This window comes from Sinocyclocheilus grahami, unplaced genomic scaffold, assembly GCF_001515645.1.
Source record: "Sinocyclocheilus grahami isolate Dianchi unplaced genomic scaffold, SAMN03320097.WGS_v1.1 scaffold57.1, whole genome shotgun sequence".
NCBI lineage: Eukaryota > Metazoa > Chordata > Actinopteri > Cypriniformes > Cyprinidae > Sinocyclocheilus > Sinocyclocheilus grahami.
Window position 1 is genome coordinate 76,404 of NW_015505236.1, and position 22,465 is coordinate 98,868.

The 22,465-nt window shown below is 35.6% G+C and overlaps 2 protein-coding genes across 2 annotated transcripts in view; both read right to left on the minus strand.

Moving 5' to 3' along the window:
- Window positions 1–530: 530 nt before the first annotated feature.
- Window positions 531–3,859, minus strand: abraa (actin binding Rho activating protein a). The gene is made up of 2 exons (XM_016270706.1): window positions 3,182–3,859; window positions 531–1,144 (listed from the first exon to the last, which is right to left on the minus strand). Exons 1-2 carry the CDS (start codon window positions 3,758–3,760, stop codon window positions 707–709), a joined length of 1,017 nt encoding a protein of 338 aa, XP_016126192.1. The 5' UTR covers window positions 3,761–3,859; the 3' UTR covers window positions 531–706.
- A 15,176-nt stretch (window positions 3,860–19,035) lies between these two features.
- The window catches only part of angpt4 (angiopoietin 4), a 40,336-nt gene continuing 36,906 nt past the window's right edge, over window positions 19,036–22,465 (minus strand). Inside the window, exons 7-9 of the mRNA XM_016270473.1 lie at window positions 22,057–22,223; window positions 21,815–21,945; window positions 19,036–19,310 (exon numbers count right to left, since the gene is read on the minus strand). Of these exons, the coding sequence (XP_016125959.1) occupies window positions 19,150–19,310; window positions 21,815–21,945; window positions 22,057–22,223 (459 nt within the window). The 3' untranslated portion in view covers window positions 19,036–19,149. The remainder of the gene's footprint in view (window positions 19,311–21,814; window positions 21,946–22,056; window positions 22,224–22,465) is intronic.

The following is a 22,465-nucleotide window of genomic DNA, read 5'->3' on the forward strand; positions in this document are numbered from 1 at the left end:
AACAGTATTTTGAGCTGAGATACTGTGAAAAATGAAGTTAAAGAAATAAGTTAGTTACTTTTTTACACTGCAACTTATGGTGCATTCAAGTCATGTCGGATAGAACATATTTACGAGTCGTTATTACGAGTGGGAAACTCTGAATTTTCTTTAAGCCCTGAGTTTGGGGCGTGTCAGTGAGAAAAACACATCGGATGCAATGGATGCAGCCAAAGACTATAGATATGCAGCGTCTGTATTGACGGTAAATTTGTTGAAATTAAGATAATTAAGTTTTTTTTTTTTTGCCATGTACAATAAAAGTACATAAGCTACATATACAAAATATTATATTATTGTATAATTACCATATACACTCTAAAAAATGCTGGGTTAAATACAACCCAGTGCTGGGTAAAATAGGGACAAACCCAGCAATTGGGCTGTTTTGACCCAGCGGTTGGGTTACTACCCAGAAGGCTGGGTTAAACATTTATCCCAAACGCTGGGTCAAAACAACCCAATTGCTGGGTTTGTCCCTATTTTACCCAGCACTGGGTTGTATTTATCCCAGCATTTTTTAGAGTGTATCTAGAAAAGTTAAATCGCCATCTTGTTCTGACCAAAGTGACTTGAACGCACCTGACGTCGTAATTACGACTTGTCAACTCGTAAATACAAACTTCCCAGGAGGACTTGAATGCAGCATTAGCAACTTTCTGGCACATTATTCTAGTAATGTGATTATAACGTCATCATCCTGGCCCTTCCAGAGCATCTCGCCCTCAAAGTCCACCATCTTGTGTTTGCGACAGCGCAACAAAATTCCCACAACTTTATCGGAGATTTTAACGTAGCGGTCAAACAGACGGCCGAAGGTGACATAGATACATCCCTCTTTATCCCGCTGGCCCATGCTGCGTATGATAAAACACATCTCCTCCATCTCACGGTGGATGTGTTTTTGAGCCCGATCGGCACGTTGGGCAGTTTTGGATCCCTCTTTGGGCCGTCCGTATCCCGTGTCGCCCTTTTGGAGTCGAATAGCCATGGCATGTTCATAGTCAAACTCTTCGCTGAAAGGGTTGAGCTTCTGACCTTCAATGTGGTCTTCAGCGAACCGCTGCCACGTGCTCCTCAAGTCGTTCATCGTGGTTATTTTAATCTGAGAGGACAAGATTCATGTGTTATTCAGGACCACATAATCACATCACAAAGTGTATGTTTTAAAGAATTAGATGCAAAAAAGAAAGGTGAATAATAATAAGAATATAAGATAAGGTAATATACGGTGAAAAGATGAATTTGCTTGGTTCGTGGATTTTGTTGCATGTACAAAAGTCAATACAGAAATTTATAAACAAATAAATATTTTAGAATTAATATAAAATATTTATCTATAAATATAGTTTATACAAATATTTTTTAGTCAGAAAATAATAATAAAAATTTATCATTTCTTTTTATTATCAGCAGTTGTACAATTATTTATTTATTTGATTTTACTGCATTCAACAAGAAAGAAATTTAGTTAATGTTATTCAACATGGCCTAGCTGACATCATCTACAAAAGATTTCAGAGGTTATTATTATTAAATCATTAGTAGTAGTAGTAGTAGTAGTAGTATTAATAATGATAATAATAATAATTTTTTTTTTAAGAATAATAAGAATAAGAATTCACTTTAAAAGACAAACATTTTTTCTTTAGATTAACATGCACAATAAGACTAGGAATGTCTATTAGGAAAGTAAATACTGAAATTTTGGATTTCATGTTGACTTTAAAACACTTTTTTTTTTAACAATAATACATTATTCAGATCTTGTTTAAGGTGTAGACAACCTGGCTTGTCACCAGACAGTCAAATTACACTACTGTCTGTCTGACATGCCTGAGCATTACTGTTAAATATTTCTCAGGATGTCTTCAAGGGGCACTAATTTCACATGGGTGCCATCTGAACCCGTGCAAATGCATCCAGTGAAACGCAAGCTGGTGATATACAAATACCACGGTGTCACAGCTGTGATGGATCTCACTCATCAAGTTGAGGGTGAGCATGCTGCTTTTTGAAGATCAGATGAAAATGATCCATCACTGTTTTTATTTACATATATTCCATTGCGGCAGAACATGCCTGAGTCTATGATGGAACATTATGCGGCTGTGATGATACAGTTGGACTTTGACTTGATCTAAGGCTCTAAAGCCCAGCTTGCATCTATAAATTGAAAGATTTTTTTATTTTTTATTAAAGCCTTGAATGAATAGTCAGTTCAGTTGCAGTTAGCGGTAATTCTCATCTTTTCAACCAAGAAACTCGTGTTCAACTATTTAAAGAGACATTCAAAAACATCAAAAGATTCACTATCAAAACAATTTTACTATAGATTTTGTGAGTATTTTGAGAGAGACAACCACATTTAAATTAATCTTGCCTCCATCCAATCAACAACTGATGACTAGAACCAAGTCCCCACCCGATTTTTATTTTTTCTACTTATTATTTTTATTATTTTATAATCCCTTGTACGTCACAATATGGAAGAAAATATGTGTGACTTTAATGTAAATGTGGCTTTCACTACCTGAACTTTTCAAGAGTGAATTTAGTTTTCACTCCCATAACAACTGAATTCAATGTGAACTCTCATTAAAGGAGCGACAACCGAATTACATTCAAGATAACAAAACAAATGACAGTGCCTATTTACACTGGTGTAAAAAAGGTACTGTATTTTCCGGAATATGTCGCAGATTTTTTGTCATCTGAAATGTGCTATGAATTATATTCCAAAGCAACTTATATAATTTTTATAGCGTATTTGCCATACACCGGTAGTATCAGTTTTGCTTTAATTTTGTTCCATTTATAATAAATGTTTTTTTATTATATGCCACTATAATTTATGTTTGTTTTAAACTTATATTTTCATTTTTGTTCTGTTCTGAATAACATTACATTAAATGAGTTGTTGTGGAGAAATAAAATACATGTTGTTCACACTAAGTGCTAATAGTCTTGGATGCTATTCACACAAAGTGTGAACAGAAGTAATACGCTATTTAAACTAAAGCTATAATATCTAAGCAATTGTGGGCGGAGTTAGTGAAAATAGCTTTTGCTAATAAGCTTTGTGCACTCAGAACAAACAAAAACTGCCAGAACATAGCTTGAATTGAACAGATAAACACACCTTTTGTCTGTTGACATGTTTCTTCGGTTCACTCTCATTCTGATCGCTGTTGTCGCTCAGAGATGCTTCCTCCCCAAGACCACTGTCCTCAGCATCTGAACCGCTACTTCGGGATCTTAGCGCCTTCACCAAAGTTCCTGCTTTCCCGCCACAGTAGCGTCTCCTGGTGGGAGATTCGTTGCCAAGAAAGTTTTTGGTGTCCTCTGATGTTAGCTGATTGGTGTTGATCTTCTCCTTGATGATGTTCACTAGGTCTTTTCCGTATTCGTTACATTTTGGCGTGATGGCTTTAGTCACGGTCACCGTCTTGATCTGGTCGTCCGCACCATCTTCGCTATTCACCGAAACCACACGAGGAGTAACCAAGAGTTTCATCTCACTCTTCTCCTTCTGCTTTTCTTTCGTGTCCTCAATGATGGTGTCGGGCATCCATCCGCTCGGGATCATGTCTTGCTTGTCGGTGTGTTTGTTCGCCCAGCTTTGCCAGCTTTTGGCGAGGCTGTTCACCGTCGAAGCCACCTTGATCTTTCTGACGGCTCTGCTAAAAGGCCGGTTTTGCTGGACGGCAGCTGTACTCATGGCTCTTATTGTGTTTTCCTTGTTGGTGAGGTTCAAATCTCAAGGTTTGTGATCTGTTTGGATGCTGCTGGTGGTCACCAGAGTCTTTTATAAGAATGGAAAGAGGAAGTGTCCTCTGAGGTGGGCGGTGTTATATTCCTCTGGATGCACATGGTGTCCACTGTGACCCCAAACATGCTAATGGAATTTCCCCAGTGGAATAACAGGTGGCCATGTTATGACCAACCAAAAACACTTCTGTCTAACTGTGCAACCATGCAAGAAACTTTTCTGACATCACACCTGACTGCGTCTCTTGTTTTAGATGCACCCATGATCTCACCAAACCCTAAAACCGCTCAAGGATGCCTATAGATCCTGATGAAACGACTACAAATGCATGCGCTTCTCCACTGCCATGGCATATTTTTGTACAACGTGCCAGAACTCAGTGTGGTGATCTATTTTTGCAGACTGGGTGTTGAATTGTGCATGTGCGCGCTTCTGTTGATTGATACACAGGCCTGTTCTCAAAGCGCAAGCCAAGCTATTTTAAGCAGGAGTCGTGCTGAAGTAAAACTTAGGATGAGCCTTGGATTTGCACATCCCTTCTGTTTCATTTATACAACTTTGCTGATAAAATGGTGATTAGGATTATTAGAGTATTAATCTTCTAGACATTTTCATAAGGCTAACCATTAAGCAATAGGTTACTGCAGAGATAATGCGTAAAGCAACTGTTGTGTGCCAACCGCAAAAAATGGGCTGCAGACCTGTTCTGATAAGAACAGTGACGCACAGCTATGCTAAATTAAAATAATAAAATGTAACTAGCCATATAATATTTCCCATATTTTTTATGTTATTTACTACACGTTCAATCAAACACTGCAATATTTTCTAGGCAAAGTGCTGCAATGTTCACGTTTAAAAGATAAATAATGTTTCTAAAATCGATACTGGAGAGACATTTACAATTTTCTTATGCAGCCTTGATCATGATAAACATTTTTTAGATTTTAAATGTCTGACGTTGTCCTTTGTACGATAATTTTGGTACTTTGTTTGGTCACCAGTTGTAAAATGTAATGCAAACATCTGCATTGTGATGCAAACCCAGTTAAGAACAAGTTTGCACTGCATGATACATGATGTTACATTATAACTGATAAGGTCACACACAAAAATGCTACATTTAAATACAGTAATAAAATGCAATTTGAGAGACATTTACAAACCAAAAGTGACAATTTTCTTATTCAGCCATAGCTATTAAAATAATTATGCATAGTAATATCAATACATTTAAATGTCTAATTTCTAATGATATCCTTATTTACTTTGCCACTTGGGTCACCATTTGTAAAAATGTAATGTAAAATCTAGGTTGTGATGCAAAACCAGTCAAGACCCAGTTTGCACTGACTTATACAACTTGCTAACGTGAATCCTGCCCTAGATAACTCAAAGTGATGCTACCTTGATTGTTCAAGGTTTATCCGAAATCTGTGTGCATATAAATATATTTCCGCCTCTTAAATGTCTTTGCTTGTTTTTAGCTCCCACACAAGATCCCTGAATGTTTGGGGACAAAAATAAAACGACTGTCATTTTGGATGTTGCTCTCGTCTCTTCCTGCTTCCTCTGGCTTTTGGTGACTCACATACGGAGGAGTGTACCGAGGAAAGAAACCGTCACTTATATCACCGCTAACACCACCAGCTGGATGCACTTACCAGCTCACAATGCAGCTCAACACACTCACATTAATGCTTATTAAAAGCTTCACTGACTGGCCAGAGTAGCATCTCCTATTTGTAAAAGCAAAACATTCACAACCTCAGACAATTCACATTTAACTCATTCAGAGACGTAAATGGCTTTTGTAGGAACAAAATAACAAAGGAGATATATTGATCTCTCAATAATAGCTTTAATATTGCAAACATTAATCTCAAAAATACAATTATAGGAGAACAAATCAAGACTTTTGCCTGCCTACTGTTTCAGAAGAGATTTCAACATCACATCAAATGTGTGTTCAGATTTTCCAAGTCTCACTATGAACTCATTTCTCATCAGACTCTTCCAAGGCCAAATGATCAACAACTGTTCTGAAATTTCTGCAATGTATTCGTATTAAAAATGTTTGCCTTCCACTCAAAACTCATTTGGACCTTTGCATATTTACATATTTAAATGTAACATAACTGAGAACTATATCCCAGACGTATACAACTCACCCGACACCAGATGATAAAGCTATTAGCATCGAAAAACACATTACAATAAATGTGCTTTATAATAAATGCAATGAGCCGACATTCAACTCTGTTTTCCAATAATAACCTGAATGCATGTCTAATCTCACTTGGGCATTAGTGCAAAGATTGAACTGCATATAGAATAATTTATTCTTTCACGCAGTCGTCTCATGAACAGACCATGAGTAATGGGCTAATCAACACTGTGCTAGGCTATGGCGTTAGCTCTGCACAGTAGTCAGTCGTTTCATTGACAGCGCTACATGTCAGCACAACTAGCTTTAGCGCACACAGCAGTAGTGGTTTGACAGCTTGGTTATCATTATAATCCAGCTTGGATGAGACAATTAGTGTCCTCGTAAACAAGCCAACCCTGCATTTTAGCCTACAGCTGTATCGCTAATTGTCTCTGCTTATGCTAACCAGCAAAAACATGGTTGATTTTGTAGTATTTCATACTAAATGATGTGTAGCACCGACTAGATCTGCAGTAACAAAGGTCATTGATATATAGCAGGAAGTTCAGCAGCCTGACGAAGCTGGTCACAGTCATTGCCTGGATATGAAGCACTGCAATGAAATAGAAGATGGTATTGAAAAAGTTTACACTTATGTTTTAAAATGTTATTTATGTTCACACATTGTGGTTAGCCCATGCTTACAAAAACCATGGTATTACCACATTTTTTGGTCATGGTCTCATCAGAAGCCTTTCCTGTCAGGATAAAGTTATGAATGTAGGACTATATTTTCTTGTTGTGGAAACATGAATGGACTCTAATAATAGTGGGCTACCACCTAACAATGATATTAGAATGACATAAGCTTAAGTCACTTTGTATTTCTGTCTTTGTTCTATTAATAGAAAACCTGACCCACAAAGTACCCTTGAACTATATATATATATATTCACCACCATATTTTTTACCATGCTTTGTCAGTAGCTTTGGTATGACATGGTTGTCATGCTATCACCACTATAGCTGCATTACATTATTTATTTTCTTACTTTTTATTCCTTCTTTATCTTTCTCTCAGGCGCCAACTCTACTTTTTTGCATATGACACAGATGCACTGAATATATCAATGGACAAGCTACAGTAACTGTATTTTCACTAACAACAACATGTATATAAAAGTACCATGGAATATTTTTGGCCATGGTACAATGATAAAAAAATGCAATGCAAAAAAATTTAATAAATAAAGAATAATAATAATTATTATTATTAATACAGTACTCCAAGGTACTTCCAAGGAGTAGTATTCTTTATTTGTATGGCTAATCATTCTGTAGCATGGTATATTAAAGTATTGTGCGTTGATATATGTATTTTGTATTTTTTTCCCAAAAATACATACTGATATATGTATTGTTTTTAATGCCATGCCAGCCTCTAAGGTTACTTTCATGGCGAAAACTATACTTGAGTTACTAAAATTTAATTTAAGATATTTAAGACCTATTTTTGCTAAAAATTCTAAAACTAAATTTGGATTAATTAAAACCTTTTCAAGCGTATCAACGGAACATGCGTTTTTTTTTCGAAGTACACTAAAAATAAATAAATAAATAATAATAATAAATTGCTGTAGAAAAAGTTTTCACTCTAAATTGCTAGCAAATTTCACAATTAATTACAAAGAAACAGCAAGTAACACATTGAATTAAACATGAAATTTTAAAGTAGAAAGACCTAAACAATTTTCTCGTAAAATGTACTGCATTTATGTGTTTTATTTACAACTTCAAAAATATTTTTTTAGTGTTAAATATTACATAGAGAGTACCATCTGATACTGTGATTATTTTTAAGGCTTGGCTTTTTTTAATATTAAGTTATATAGAAGTAGATGCCATTTTTACCACATGTACCACCTAATTTAGCCATCCAATGAGTCTGAATGAACAAACCAGAAATACAAAGCTTACACAAGAGTCACCAGGTACTGCGAAAGGTGTTATAAGACACCAAGGCGTCCCTCCTCTCTCTCACTCTCTTTCTATGCATGTTGATGAGGACTGGTGTGGTTTGTGAGTCATTTCTGTGCATGACTCAGATCAGATACTCAAACTGTCCTCAGACATTCTCAGCACCCAGCCAGCACCTGCTCAAGACGCACATGCTCTAAAATAAACCCTCCCTCTCCATTTTTTCTTCACACATCCCCATCTTCCCCCCCTCTTGTTCTGAATCTTGAATCTGTTTTGTCTACTGCTTTCCTGCTTTTCTTTCTCATATCAATAGATGCAATCAGGTCTGAATCGCGAGCGTGTCGCGACCCACGACCGCATGCAGACTGAAGTCACTGATTGTGCTTTGTTGAATACGTCTGATGAGATTTAACAAATTATCACGCATGCCATTTTTCTTTTTCACAAACAGATTTGTCCTTTCGCAGCCATTCTGAAGAAATTCTCTTCTGTAAAATTTGTCAAAGTGTGCTGATCAAAAGCAATTTGTAGGACAGTAAAAGCAGGAAAACGCTACAAATAATTTGTCTTTTTTATATACCACATCTTATGTCACTCTATATTTTACTTACCTGAAGATTATCAATATCACATCCAGTTTAATGGCGCAGCCATGTGATGGAAACTCTATCACCCCCATGAGGACGGAGGACGGAGGTTTGTTACCGCCACACTTCCAATGCATTGGATTAAATATTACCAGTTCACAAGTCAGATTTTAGTTTCACTAAATTTCACTGAAAAAAAAAAAAATCAAAGAGTACCATTGTACAATGATAATAATGCAATGCAAAAAAAATAAATAAATAAAAGGTTTAATTTAACCATGCTATTCTTTTAAGTGCCTTTTAAATACAAAAAAATATTAAGTACACACTTATGACCCCAGAGTTTTCCAGAAATTACCATGGTAGTACTATGGTAAAACTACCATACTAAAACTAAAAAATATTGGCAATTATGTGGCTTTGTATTGTTATTTTAGCATTAATGACATAATACTATTTTTATGAATAATTTTAATCAGTTTTTCTTTTTATATTTTCCGTTTTCCTTTTAATTTTAGTCAAAAGTTTTGTAATTTTATTGTGTGATTTTGTAATTTTGTAGAAGTTATTGTTTTTATATATCTGTATAGTTTTTATAAATTTTAGTTTTAGTTTTAGTTATTTTAGTACAACCACGTAAACTAGGCTAATTTAAAATGAGAAAGGTTGCCAGCTTAAATATATTTAAATATTTGATTGTATTTCAGTTAATATTTATTTTATTTGAAGAATAATAATTATTTTAAAAGAATTTTTAATTTTATATATATATATATATATATATACAGTATATATACACATACACACACACACACACACACACACACACACACACACACACACACAGCCACATAATTGCAAATTATTAAATAAATAAATACATAAACAGATCTCATACAGTAATACAGTAATGACTATGACTTTTTTAGTAAGGTAATGAGAATTTCACATTGCAAAAAACATAACTGTCTTAAAAATAGGCTTCATTTTCTGCAAAAAAATCATTTCTTAATACTTTCTTTTGCTCGAACATGTTCTTGACAGATGTGAGATTCACCTGCGTGTGAGATCGCAGGATCTGTGTTTGTATGACACACTGTGAGTCTGTCAAGCCGCTCTACACAGGCCTCCGCATGATCTGAATGATTTATTGATTTGCCTGTAATAGCCCCTGCATATATTTACTTTATAACCTCTTGGACAGCAGATTGGAAACATGTAATGAAAGGTGAGGGGGACAAATGCTAAATTTATAAATAGTGTCATGTCTAGTATTACCTCAGAATATGCACAGACACTATTAGAAAAATACAGCACAGCGTGAAATAATTAAAAAAATCATATAATGTTATCCATAACATGTGTTTAATTCATCATGTTTAATTATATGTGTGATCTATTGCGCTATTTTCATTATCAAACAGTATGTGCCAAGGTTATTAACATTACCAAGAACACTGTGGTTCAAATAAACACAGCCTTTATGCTGATCCATGTAAAAACATAGAAAATGTGCATGCACATGCCCCATTTTGACTGCAGTTAACAAAGGTCATATATATTATATTCATTGGCAAACAATTTAGATTTCCTATTCAGATCTGAAGAAATCTGAAGAAATGATACATAGATACTGCCAAAAAATGTATACTGAAATATCAATGAGATATCCAACATTTTCATACTGACATTCATGTATAATTTAACCCTAATGAATCAGTTTGACAGTAGTGAAGCACTAATAAGTTATTAATGACAGACTGGAGTGACATACAGTCTGATAGGTCACTATCATTAATTTATAAGAAAAAGTACTATAGTATCATGATATATTTGGCATGTACACAAGGCTTTCCAATATACACTGGCAAAAAAAAAAGTACCATAATTCTACCATCTTATTTATACAGGATAATGTGGTAATGCCATGGTATTATTTGAAGTGAAAAGAGTTTACACACTTTTTTTAAGCATATACATAAATACATATGTATATGTATGTATTTTTTAATATAATGTTTGTGTGTGTGTGTTTTATTCTTATATAGCCTTGATATTACATTGCAAGCAAGATGAAAAAATGAATGCACATAAGCAGACTGTCACGAATCCTGTCCATGAACTTCCGTCTGCTTGCCACCAGAGGTCACCCTCCCATTATATTGACTCTCACACCACACAGACTGTTACACATCACCCTGGACTACATTTCCCATGCTCCATTGCACTAATCACAAGCACACTTTTAACCAATCACACACAGCTGCTACCAATAACACACACTATATAAATCAGTCTCACACCACCATTCAACGCAGAGTATTGTATAGCGTTTATCACTGATAGCGATAGCTACTCTACGGAGCCATTTCTAGTTCTTAGTCCGAAGTCATAGTCTTGCCCTGCCTGCTTTCCCGTGTTCAGATTCTTGCATGTGTATTTTGTATTATCCTTTCGTCTTGCCATTTGGACTATGTTTGCACCTTGCCTGGACTATTGCTCATATTGTTGGATTTCCCCTCTTGTCAAGCCCTCTGGATATTGTTAGCCGCTGATCGACCACGCCCGTTTTGGATTACTCTTCTGTCTTGCCCTCAATATACCTGTTTGCCATTGTCTGACCCATGCCTGTTATGACCCCGTCTCTTAATAAAGCCTTGCATATGGATCCGCATGCCTCTCGTCTCGTCGCCTCCATCACACAGACAGTATAAAAGACTCCATAATCCAGTTCTAAAATTATGCTTCAGCATGGACATATGAATGCATAAAAACAGACTAACATCAAATCAGCCATGATACATTAAACCACACAGAAATAGATCCAAACAGCCACATAGTCTCGGTATCCTCAGGCTCTCCTGAGCTAGAATGTTTACGATCAATCTAGAATAGCTAAAGCTGAGTGCATACAGACCCCCTGCGTTAAGAATGATGGGACGGGACAGCTGCATTACCAACCACTGTTTTGGAAAAGTGTTTAGCATGCCAACATTGCAGACAGTTTTCCATGTTAATTGCACATCAGTGACAAGGTGCCCAGGGTGAATTGTGTTTACATTCATTTACTAGTTGCTACCTGACTAAATTAAGGTTAAAGAAATGTTCCCCAGTCTATACCAGTTAGCTCTATTGACGGCAGAAAATCATTTGACTCGCTTCTCAGTATGTAAACAAACAAACAAGATTCACATTTACAGTATTGCACTTAAAATGGAAGTTTATGGAAAAAGATATTGAACCATATCAAAAGTGTAGTCACAAACCATATGTAGGCCTGACACAGGACTAAAGGGTAAACTCACTATTAACCTTTTAACACACACACACACACACACACACAATAGCAAGAAAAAATGTAAATTAATTTTGAAACTATCAACATGATTTCTGTCATTTGATCAAACAACATGGGATGTAATAGAGTGAAACAAAATAACTAACAACACAAAACATCAAATAACTCATCAAATCAATCGCTAATACTCACTAATGTGTGATGTCACTTCCTGGAAGATGATGCCATTGGGAAATAGCTTTTACTATTTAAAGGGATATTTCAAAAGACCATCAGGATGTAAAGTCATGTTGAGAATACAGGAAAAATTTTTTAGCAATTAAAACTACTGTATATGTTTTTGAAACATGCTTGAACCAATCAGAAACAAATGATCAAACCTGTTATATTGTAAATATTTGAATATTTCTTAATAAACTGCCAGCTTTTCATCTTAGTAGTTCAGCCTTTAGGGATATAACAAAAATGACAATATCTGCTCAATATCTGCTCAAAATTATTTAACGTTCGCCTCTCACTTAAAGGCACAATATGTAAGATTTTTTTTATTAAAATATCCAAAAACCACTAGAACAGTGTTATATATTTTGCTGACATGTGTACTTACATTATCCCAAAAGTTTCGAAGAATGTTTAAATCCAGAGAAATAAGTAATTTTAACGAGTGACACGGACCGTGTCCATAGTGTCATTGTGTCGCCTGCCAATGACGTCATAACCCCTCGATTTCCGGTTTTGTTTTGTAGAATACATGGAAACACTAAAGACGCTTTAATATGTTGTGCATTTTATTAGACCAGTGAGTCTACACAGAGTAGCATTATAACAGAACTTTCAAAAGTATCTAGTGTGATAAAACAGAGCAGCTTTACCCCACATACTCACGACCGGAAGGAGCGGAAGCGGTCGACTGTGGCATAATAAAAGCTCTGCTGCTTTCGAACCGTGTGTCACGCTCGTTCAGCGGCCTCGTTTCGCTTCGACGGCTTTCAGCCTCACACTGCTTCATTCTACTACGTTAATAAATCATTAGCTCATCCATGAACATGATTTCTGCCCGAGTCCCGTCAGTGGGGATGAAGACTACAACTCCCATGATTCCTCACTCAGTCATGGTGTCATCAAACTACCCTTTGCTTCTTTGTTTATTTTGAATACGCGCCCTCTAGCGGCGAAAATTACATATTGTGCCTTTAATTGTGATTAAAAACCTAACTAATATGATATCCATCTTTAATATTTGCATGTTTATGCATCTTTTATACAGTTTATTACGACATATGATGGGCAAATGAAAACATAGGCCTACCTCATAACACCAGTGTGACCCTCTTTGGTCATTTCACCTTTACTAATTACCACTGTCACCATTTGCCCCCTACTGGTGAAAACTGACCATCTGAACATCATGGAATATTGTTCTTGGAATTTGGTATCTTGTTAAATATATTAATTTTAAAGATAAATATAAGTCCAGTACAAATGAACTGTGACCGTCTGCAATAATCTAAGATAAGTTTCTTTTGGTTAGACATCATAACCTAGATTTCCCTCTAGCTTCTCCAGAGAACAAGAGCCGGAGGGGCAGAGCCAATAAAAAAAATAAACCCGGAATCGAGGTCTGAGGAGGAAGGGAGGGCGAGAAGAATAGAGAAAAGGAACAAGAGAGAGTGAATGATATAAAAGAGCAAAGAGGGTTTTGAACACAGCCAGTTTCATTTCACACAGCTAAAGGAATGTGCAACCTACAGAACTCTTCAACCAGACCTGAAAAAAAAACTGTTATAATTAAATATTTCATTACATTTAGAATAATCCATTATAGTGGTCATGCAGTAGCCTAGTTCTGAGGTGCTAAATGCTGTAGCCTACATATTTTAACGGGACAGGGCTGGTCAGCAGATGGAGCTAAAGAATAACTTCTCATGAAAACAACAGCCAGTTTTGAATGCTGTTTGCCAGGTTAACTAAAGTCTAACATTTCCAATCTTTGTTTTAGTGCTACACTGCAGTGTCTCTTATTGAAACTGAAAGAGAATTTTGATAGGCTTTGTGTTTGCATGCAAATCCTACTTTTAGGCCGTTTTAGGGAACATCTATTTAGATTTGTCTCAAGCTTCTCACATGTCTTGTGCACAGGTTAACAAACAAACCAACCAAAAGATTGCTTTATTTGTGTGCGTTTTGTTTGCCATTACATCACCACAGAACACATTGTTAAGCATGCATGGCTCAGTTTGTCGAAAAAGCATCTTTCTCCATCAATTGCTATTTAGAAAAAGCCTTATATTATGACAAACTAACATTATCGAGTATATTGCAAAAGCTACACAAAACACACCTACAGAGGCGTGCATACGCGACGTGATGAAGTCTGGTTAGAGTAGACCAACACAGAGTGGTTTAGAGTGGTTCTTTCACTGCATGATTCAGTCTATTAACAATGATCACATACTTCAAGATAAGGATGCAGAAAATGTATATATTCATATAGTTATATCAATTCATATAGTTAATCAATATCACAGGAAGAGTGCCGTTTTTTCTTAAAAAATCAGCATGGTTACAAATGTGATATTGATTGTATACAACAGTTCAATAAACAATAAGTTACTATCACGAGACTTACGTTTTAGACAGCATATTGGCTGTTTTTGCGCTATTTCGCCAACAAAAAACATTCCAAACATTCAATTTTTTTAATAATTTCAAATATCAGTAGGCCTATTCAACATTTCATGTTTAACCCTTTAACTGTCACCCGTCCCCTCTGTGGGACGCCTAAGTTTACTTCACTATATTACAATTAAATTCTAATCTAATCATGACAAACTATATATTGTTGGAAAGGTCTAAGACGTCTAAATAATTTTTACCAAAAACATTGGTAAAATATATATGTAGGAAAAGTAATAGATTAATTTATGACAAGAGTGCACCTCAAAAATCTACATCATAACAGGAGTTCTGACCTTTGTCAGAAAAAGTCTTCTTTGTTGCCTTTTTCTCTATCACACTTTGGAAATCATCAGAAATTATATATAAATTTAAAACTTTATATCTCAAAATTCATCCTTTGAAACCCATTTTAAAATCAAACACTGCATTACCATGAAAAGGGTACATCAATATCATGTTACAAAATGTTTTCGTTCATGAATTATAAAAATGTAAGTTTGGATCGTGCACTTTCACGTCTATGTTCAAAAATGTGAGTGACAGTAAAATGATTAAAATATCAAAACATTACTTATGCATTTGTAACTGCAGGCTAAAGCCTTCCATGTCCCTCTAAGCTGCATTAACATGTGTAAATACATCTAAATTACACTTCATATGCAACTTCTGCAAAGATGAATTTTATTGATACTGATTTCATTTGTTTAGTAACACAAAATATGAAATATATCAACAACTTTAGGAATCAGCTGTCCACGGTAGTCCTTAAGATATCAGCACAATAACACACTCAGCAAAATAGTGTGTAATTATCTTTATCGATAAAATCCCAGAAAATATTGAGATATTATTTTTTGTCAATATTGCACACCCCTAGTACTGACACAAAATGATTTGTTACAAAACATTCAATTATGAAAATGTTTTCTCTGAAAACGTCCAGGTTTTAAAAATATTTTTTTAATGTTTTTTTTTTTCTTGGTTATGCGAATTTTAAGGTAACATTCCATTTGATCATTTTTCAAACATTATGGAAACGTTACTTTTGAATGTTCTCTGAACATTCTCAAACAAGTAACATTTAAAAAATGTTAGACGAATGTCAAATTAAAATGTTTCAGCAATCAAATGTTTCATGAATGATTTGTGCGAACGTTTTTTGAGAATATTATTAAAGAACAGATAACTTTGAATGAATGTTCTATTAACATTAGGCTGCTGGAAGAATGTTTGTTCATAACGTTGAGAGAACCTTGCCAGAAAGTTAGCCAAAGCTATGAGAACATTCCGTGTTAGCATTAGACTTACAGTATATGCAGTTTGATTATTAAAGATCAATCGTTATAATTGAATCAAATAAATATACTATAAATATAATGTATGTTAACAGTTTGACTTCAGTGAAATATGTTGCAGTAAAACCAGTTAAGACACAGTGACCAAAACTGCACCAAATATCTATATAAGAAGCACTTTATTGCTTATGTAGACCTCTTAAAAAACAAAAAACAAAAAGGAATATCTGACATGACAAATTGACATTTTTACAAAGTGAATAAAGAGTAAACAAGAGGGAATGTCTTCCATATGCTCCTGCTGTTCTTGGCAGAAAGCTGGAATTCAGTTAAATAAAAACACTGTATGAACTAGGAAGCTTGAACCACAAAAAGACAGGAAAGCCTTTGGCATCTTCAACTTTTAGTTCACAATAGTCAAATAAACCTCAACCTGTTGAAAAGCTGTTATCCAGTTTGACTCCAGAACTGATCTGCAGGGTTTATTATCAAACTGTAAAGATATGTGATGAAAGGTTTATGGTCAGAAAGTAATAATGCATGTTGAAAGGTTTATGGTCAGAAAGTATTCATGTGTATATACCACAGCAGCAACTAATATATTGTTCATATACTGTACAATTGTAGGAACAGTCAGCTCCTATCAGCGTATCTGCTGTCTAACCACATGACCATCATACTGTGCTCCTTAAAGTGCATCCTCCTAAAAAATTACATACTGTATAGTCTTGAAATGGGAACAACAAGTCACACAGAACACATTTAAAAACATTAGTAAACAAAATATAGTATTTCTCTTGCATACAAAACATACAAATCACACGGTACAACAATTTTAAGGCCAGAAACACACTTTATGCAAGTGGGCAAATGCAACACATTGCTTTCAAGTTGCTTTAAAGGGGTCATAGGATGCCCATTTTCCACAAGTTGATATGATTCTTTAGAGTCTTAATGAAAAGTCTGTAATATAGTTTGGTTAAAATTTCTCAGCCGTTTTTGTAGCATTTTCCTTTAAATGTTAATGAGCTCTGCTGACCCCGCCCCTCTCTTCCGAGCTGCACATTATTAGGAAAGGCGATTTGCAAAGATTCATTACAAAACATTATACTCACTTCTTCTGTAGATGAGGCTGGATCATGAATGATTCGCGCGAACATAGACGCATTTATGTAGATCAGGGCGCATTCCCTTCAGAAACAATGTAATCCACTGCAAGTTCAGCAGCTCAGATGTCTGGAGTAAATGACGACTGCTATGTTCATTATTACATCCAACAACAGAACACCTCAATCGCTTAGGAGTCATTCTTGTCTACATCTGCTCCGGCGGTGAAACAATGGCGGACTGATGACAGCTCACTCAGGGCGGAGCTAAGGTAAGACACCAGTCCAGTCTGAGCTGAAACGCTACTGTCAATCAAACTATCGTGGGAGGGGCCTGTCTGTGTGACGTCACACAGACAGGAATCTGAGATCGGCTCGATTTGAGAAAGGGGAAAACATTTAACCAGATTAAAAAAAAACCACAGGGTGGATTTTTATCATTATAGGGTGGTTGTGTACACACACTGCCAACACACATTTCAGTTCAAACAACTTGTAAAAGTGCATGTAGCATCCTATGACCCCTTTAAGGAATTTATGTACAAAAGAGGGCAGAAAAGAGTTACATTCAGTAGCTACAATACAATATAACTACTGTAAGTTGCCCAGCAAGATTTACTTTCAAATGTTACTCCGTTAAGACCATAAACATGATAGTTTATGCTAAATAGCCCCCTATGGCAATGCTAATGACACATTAAACAAATAGAATTTAGTCTTATTAAATGAATTCTGACACACTGGAGTTAGAAGCGTTTGCATTTTCATACATGTACAGAGTATGTTTCAGGCCTAAAAAGGACTAAAAAAAGAAAGATGCAAAATATAAAAAATATCCAGTTATTAAAAATACACATAACATTATGCAATGTCTCAGTCTAACCAGCTGACTTGCTAATAAGCTAAACTAGTAACTCTACCATTCAAAGGTTTGGGGTCAGTAGATTTTATTTTAAAGAAATTAACACTTTAATTCAACAAGGATGCATTCAATTAATTAAAAGTGACAGTAAAGACATTTATAATGCTATAAAGATTTCTATTTCAAATAAATACTGTTCTATTTATCAAAGAATCCTGAAAGAAAAATGTTATCATGATTTCTACACAAATTTTAAGCAGTACAACAATTTTCAAAATTGACAATATTGAGAACTGTTTCTTGAGCAGCATATCAGCATATTAGAATGATTTCTGAAGGATTGTGTGACACTGAAAACTGGAGTAATGATGCTGAAAATTCAGCTTCAAAGTTACATATTAAAATATATTCAAATAGTATATTCAAACAGGTATTTTAAATTATAATAAAATTTCACAATAAATCTGTTTTTTTACTGTATTATTGATCAAATAAATGCAGCCTTGGTGACCATAGGAGACTTCTTTCAAAAACATTAAAAATATTACCAACCTCAAGTTTTTGAATGGTAGTGGAACTAATCATCTGCCTCGCTAAATTGTTAACAGCTATTATCTTTTACAAAATAGCACCTCTTGGAAATTAATGTTATTCCTCTGGAACATCCAGAACAGTTCCGGAATCAGACTCATTAAGTTCAAAAGGTTTTCCTTTGGAATTACATCATGCCACAATTTTGCCACGTTTTGACACCATGAGAGTTGCCATGGCCATCACTGAGAAAGTTTCAGGTTATAAGCCACACATGAACTCAGACAGAAGTAGGTGCAAATGTGAAGCATGTTTAAATGTGTAAAAAAGAAAAGGGTGGCTGAATTTTCAGTCTGATCGCTTTTGTCCACTCCAGCTCTCTGTAGTAAAACATCGCCGTTCATCTATTAAATGGCATCTTTATTTGTCTCCACCTTGTTGCTTCTATGAGAGTTAGAGAGTCGGACTCGTAACCCAAAGGTTGCGGGTTCGAGTCTTGTACCGGCAGGGATTGTAGGTGGGGGGAGTGAATGTACACTAGCGCTCTCTTCCACCTTCAATACCACGACTGAGGTGCCCTTGAGCAAGGCACCGAACCCCCAACTGCTCCCCAGGCGCCGCAGCAAAAAATGGCTGCCCACTGCTCCGGGTGTGTGTTCACGGTGTGTGTGTGTGTGTTCACTGCTGTGTGTGTGCACTTTGGATGGGATAAATGCAGAGCACTAATTCGGAGTATGGGTCACCATACTTGGTCACATGTCACTTCACTCACTCACTATGTCCCGAAGCAAGCACTTTAAGTCCTGTCATTATCAAAATGACAAGCTTGCGGCAATGCTAATTTATTCACGTCAGAAATCAGCTGGACGGATCATCATGGAAGTGGACTGGAGCGAATAGCTGGGTCCTCGGAAGTGATGCCACTTAATGCCATTGAGCTTGCGGATATTGTGACCCACAGTGTAGTAGATTCCATTGAGGTTGGACAGACCGCAAGCATCAAACCACCAGCCTGAAAGAATGACAAATGTAAAGAGTCTGAGATGAATAGCACTCACAGGTGTTTCATTTGGGCCTTGATCAGTATTACTAAACTAAAATCAAAACTATTAAAATAAAATAAAACATTAAATGATATGAAAGTTATACATTTTGCCTTGGCAACAAACTGAAATCAGTTTAAGTTGAACTAAAATTACTAACTGGAAAGAAATAAAAACTAAAACTGAACTGAAACTAAAATAAAAATAAATTAAACCTAAATAGTCAAATTAAAAATACATTTGTTATTTTTCTCATAAATCATATTGCTTCACAAAACTTAAAAATATAGTGCGTGATTTGTATGGACTACTTTTATAGTACTTTTATGCTGCGTTTTGTCCTTTTTAGAACTTGATAGTCTCTAGTACCAACACGCTTTTACTAAATGAAAAAAACCTGAAGATTATACAAAATAATTATTTAGCATTCCACAAAATAAAGAAAGTCATCACTGCAAAAAATGCTTTTTTTACTTCGTTTTTTTTGTCTTGTTTTCAGCCAAAATATCTAAAAATTCTTAAATCAAGAAGGATTTTCTAGACAAGTACAAATTATTGTCTTGCTTTCAGAAAAAACATGTCAAAATTTTTTGGCTGGAAACAAGACAAAAAATCTAAGCAAGAAAAGCATTTGTTGCTGTGTACTGGTTTTGGAACGACATGAGGGTGAGCAAATGATGGCAGGCTTAAAAATTGCGTCTCCTCAAAACAATCAAAGCCCTTGATCCACCTCTCTCCTCTATATTGTGTCTTTTTATTTTTCTCTCCATAGTCCGTCAGTGTTTCAAAGGGTATGTTATTCCCACTGTGCGGTCGATGTCTCAGCAAGACCTGTCAAAGCAAACTGTGATTCTTCAATAAAAACCAGACTTTCACTCCTCAGAGAGGACACTGTCTGTCTAACCCTGATTAAATCAGTATCACCTCCCGCAATGCGTGTTTAGTTTGGACAGGCCGCACAGATGTATCCATCTTTCCATCTTTTTATTACCATTTGAAATGCAAACATAAAGGGCACTTAAAGTTCTCCAGCCGGTTTGACAGTAATGAACTCCCAACAACTTTCAAAATCAATCGCAATGCATGCTATTAAAAGCTGTTGATCTTGGACCCCAGAGGTGTGGGATCTGCAGTCGAGTGCAGCCATAGAGTAAATTGTTTGCATAGCAGGCGTTGAACGTGCATCTGAACTCTGGACGTGTTTTACATAATTCTGCGATGGGCTTGTGTTTTCTTAGATTAGAAGAGGATCAGAGGGATTTTGCATGACAGTTTCAACTTCAAATCCAGGCCACAAGTGAAGAAATGTGACTGAGAGGATATGAATGTAGATGGCTTGTGTTTAATAAGTGCCTATCTACGATCAGATTAGTCTTTACGTAACAAGTATTTTATGTCAAATGATCATGGATGTGACAAGACTCTAAGATCAAGGTCTTTGTTCGGTTCTGATGATGTTTTCATCAATGGAATTAATGACAAAGATGCAAAAAGCAACTTCACTGACGGACATTCAATATCTGTGTGAACAGGAGAATTTTATATTAAAATGATAAAATTATTGTAATAAATTGCACTGATACTATCAGGTGAGAACAACATTTTCTGATACTATTGTCTTCTGTAGAGCTGCTTTACAGCTGAAATGAATTAGTTTCATAATTGATTAATTTTGCGACATTGATACTATTATTGAATTAACTGAATTACCACAGAAGTGACTCGAGCTAAATAACGACACTTGTCTTCTGTAGACCTTACTGACATGAATTTTGTTTGATAATTGATGAACTTTACACAGTCATTGAACTGAACTGAATCAACACTGAACTGATTTGAGCTGAAGAATGACACTATTGTCTTTCTCAGAGCTGCTTTACAGTCTCATATTTGAAGAAGTTCGCTTCAGCGATTCTATTATTTACTATACTATATTACTGTGAAACTGCTTTGAAACAATCTATATTGTATAAAGCACTATATAAATAAAAGTGACTTGACTGCACTATTAGGGCATAAAAAGGGGGAATCAAATGAATTGGTGAATCAAACTTCAGAACATTTTTTAATTTAAATGAACTGTTTGAACGAACCAACTCATTAAAAAGAACCAGTCTTTACTAAAATGAATCTTATTAGAAAAAATTAACATTTCAGGAGAGCATTAGTCCATTATTACCTCGAATTACTCCGTGACAATACAATATTACTAAAAATTGCTTTTTATGCTCTACCATTGAGAACAGATTTGGAGAAATGTAGCATGACATCACTCGCTCACCAATGGATTCTCTGCAGTGAATGGGTGCCGTCAGATTGAAAGTCCAAACAGCTGATAAAAACATTACAATAATCCACATGACTCCAGTTCATCAATTAACGTCTTGTGAAGTGAAAACTTGCGTGTTTTCCAACATTTGGACAATTTTGTTCATTACTCTGTTTCTGAATGAGATCATGTGCAGTAGCTCACCTCCGGTCATCATGAGGGCGCACTTGCAAACACACTTGTCGTTGTCAGCGTCGCGAGTGCTGAAGCCTGTGCCGTTTGATGCTAAGCTACTTTGCTGTCCTGCTGTTCCGCTATAGCTCCCTAGCAAGAGTCTGGAGAAAGAGAAAAACATTGCAAGATTATGATAATGTTGCCAAACCTCATTAAATGATCAAATCTCGCATTGATATCAATCTTGGTTGTTATGTTAACACAGGTGATACCTGTACTGTTGTTTTTCACCGGCGAGCTGGAATTTGTCATACAGAGCATAGGCGCCATTCTCCTCCCAGTCCTTAAGTTCCACTCTGAGGGAGTACTGGGCTTGACTGGTGATCAGGTGAACAGCCTCATTACCCAGCCAGTGCTCTTCACTAAGATCACCAAATCCCTGTGAGAACAACATATAGTGAAACCAATGCTGCATTCCATTCATCTTGTAAAGTTGAGATTTCAAACTTCCTATTTGGGACAGCTATAAAACGGCACTTGAAGGAAACCCGAGTGGAAATTTTCAAACATAAGATTGTGTATAGTTAATTATAAACCTTAATGCAAACAAAAATGCAGTTAATTATCACGTTAAATTATCATCTCTGCTGCCATTTTGACTTTTTATACTTCATCTTCTTA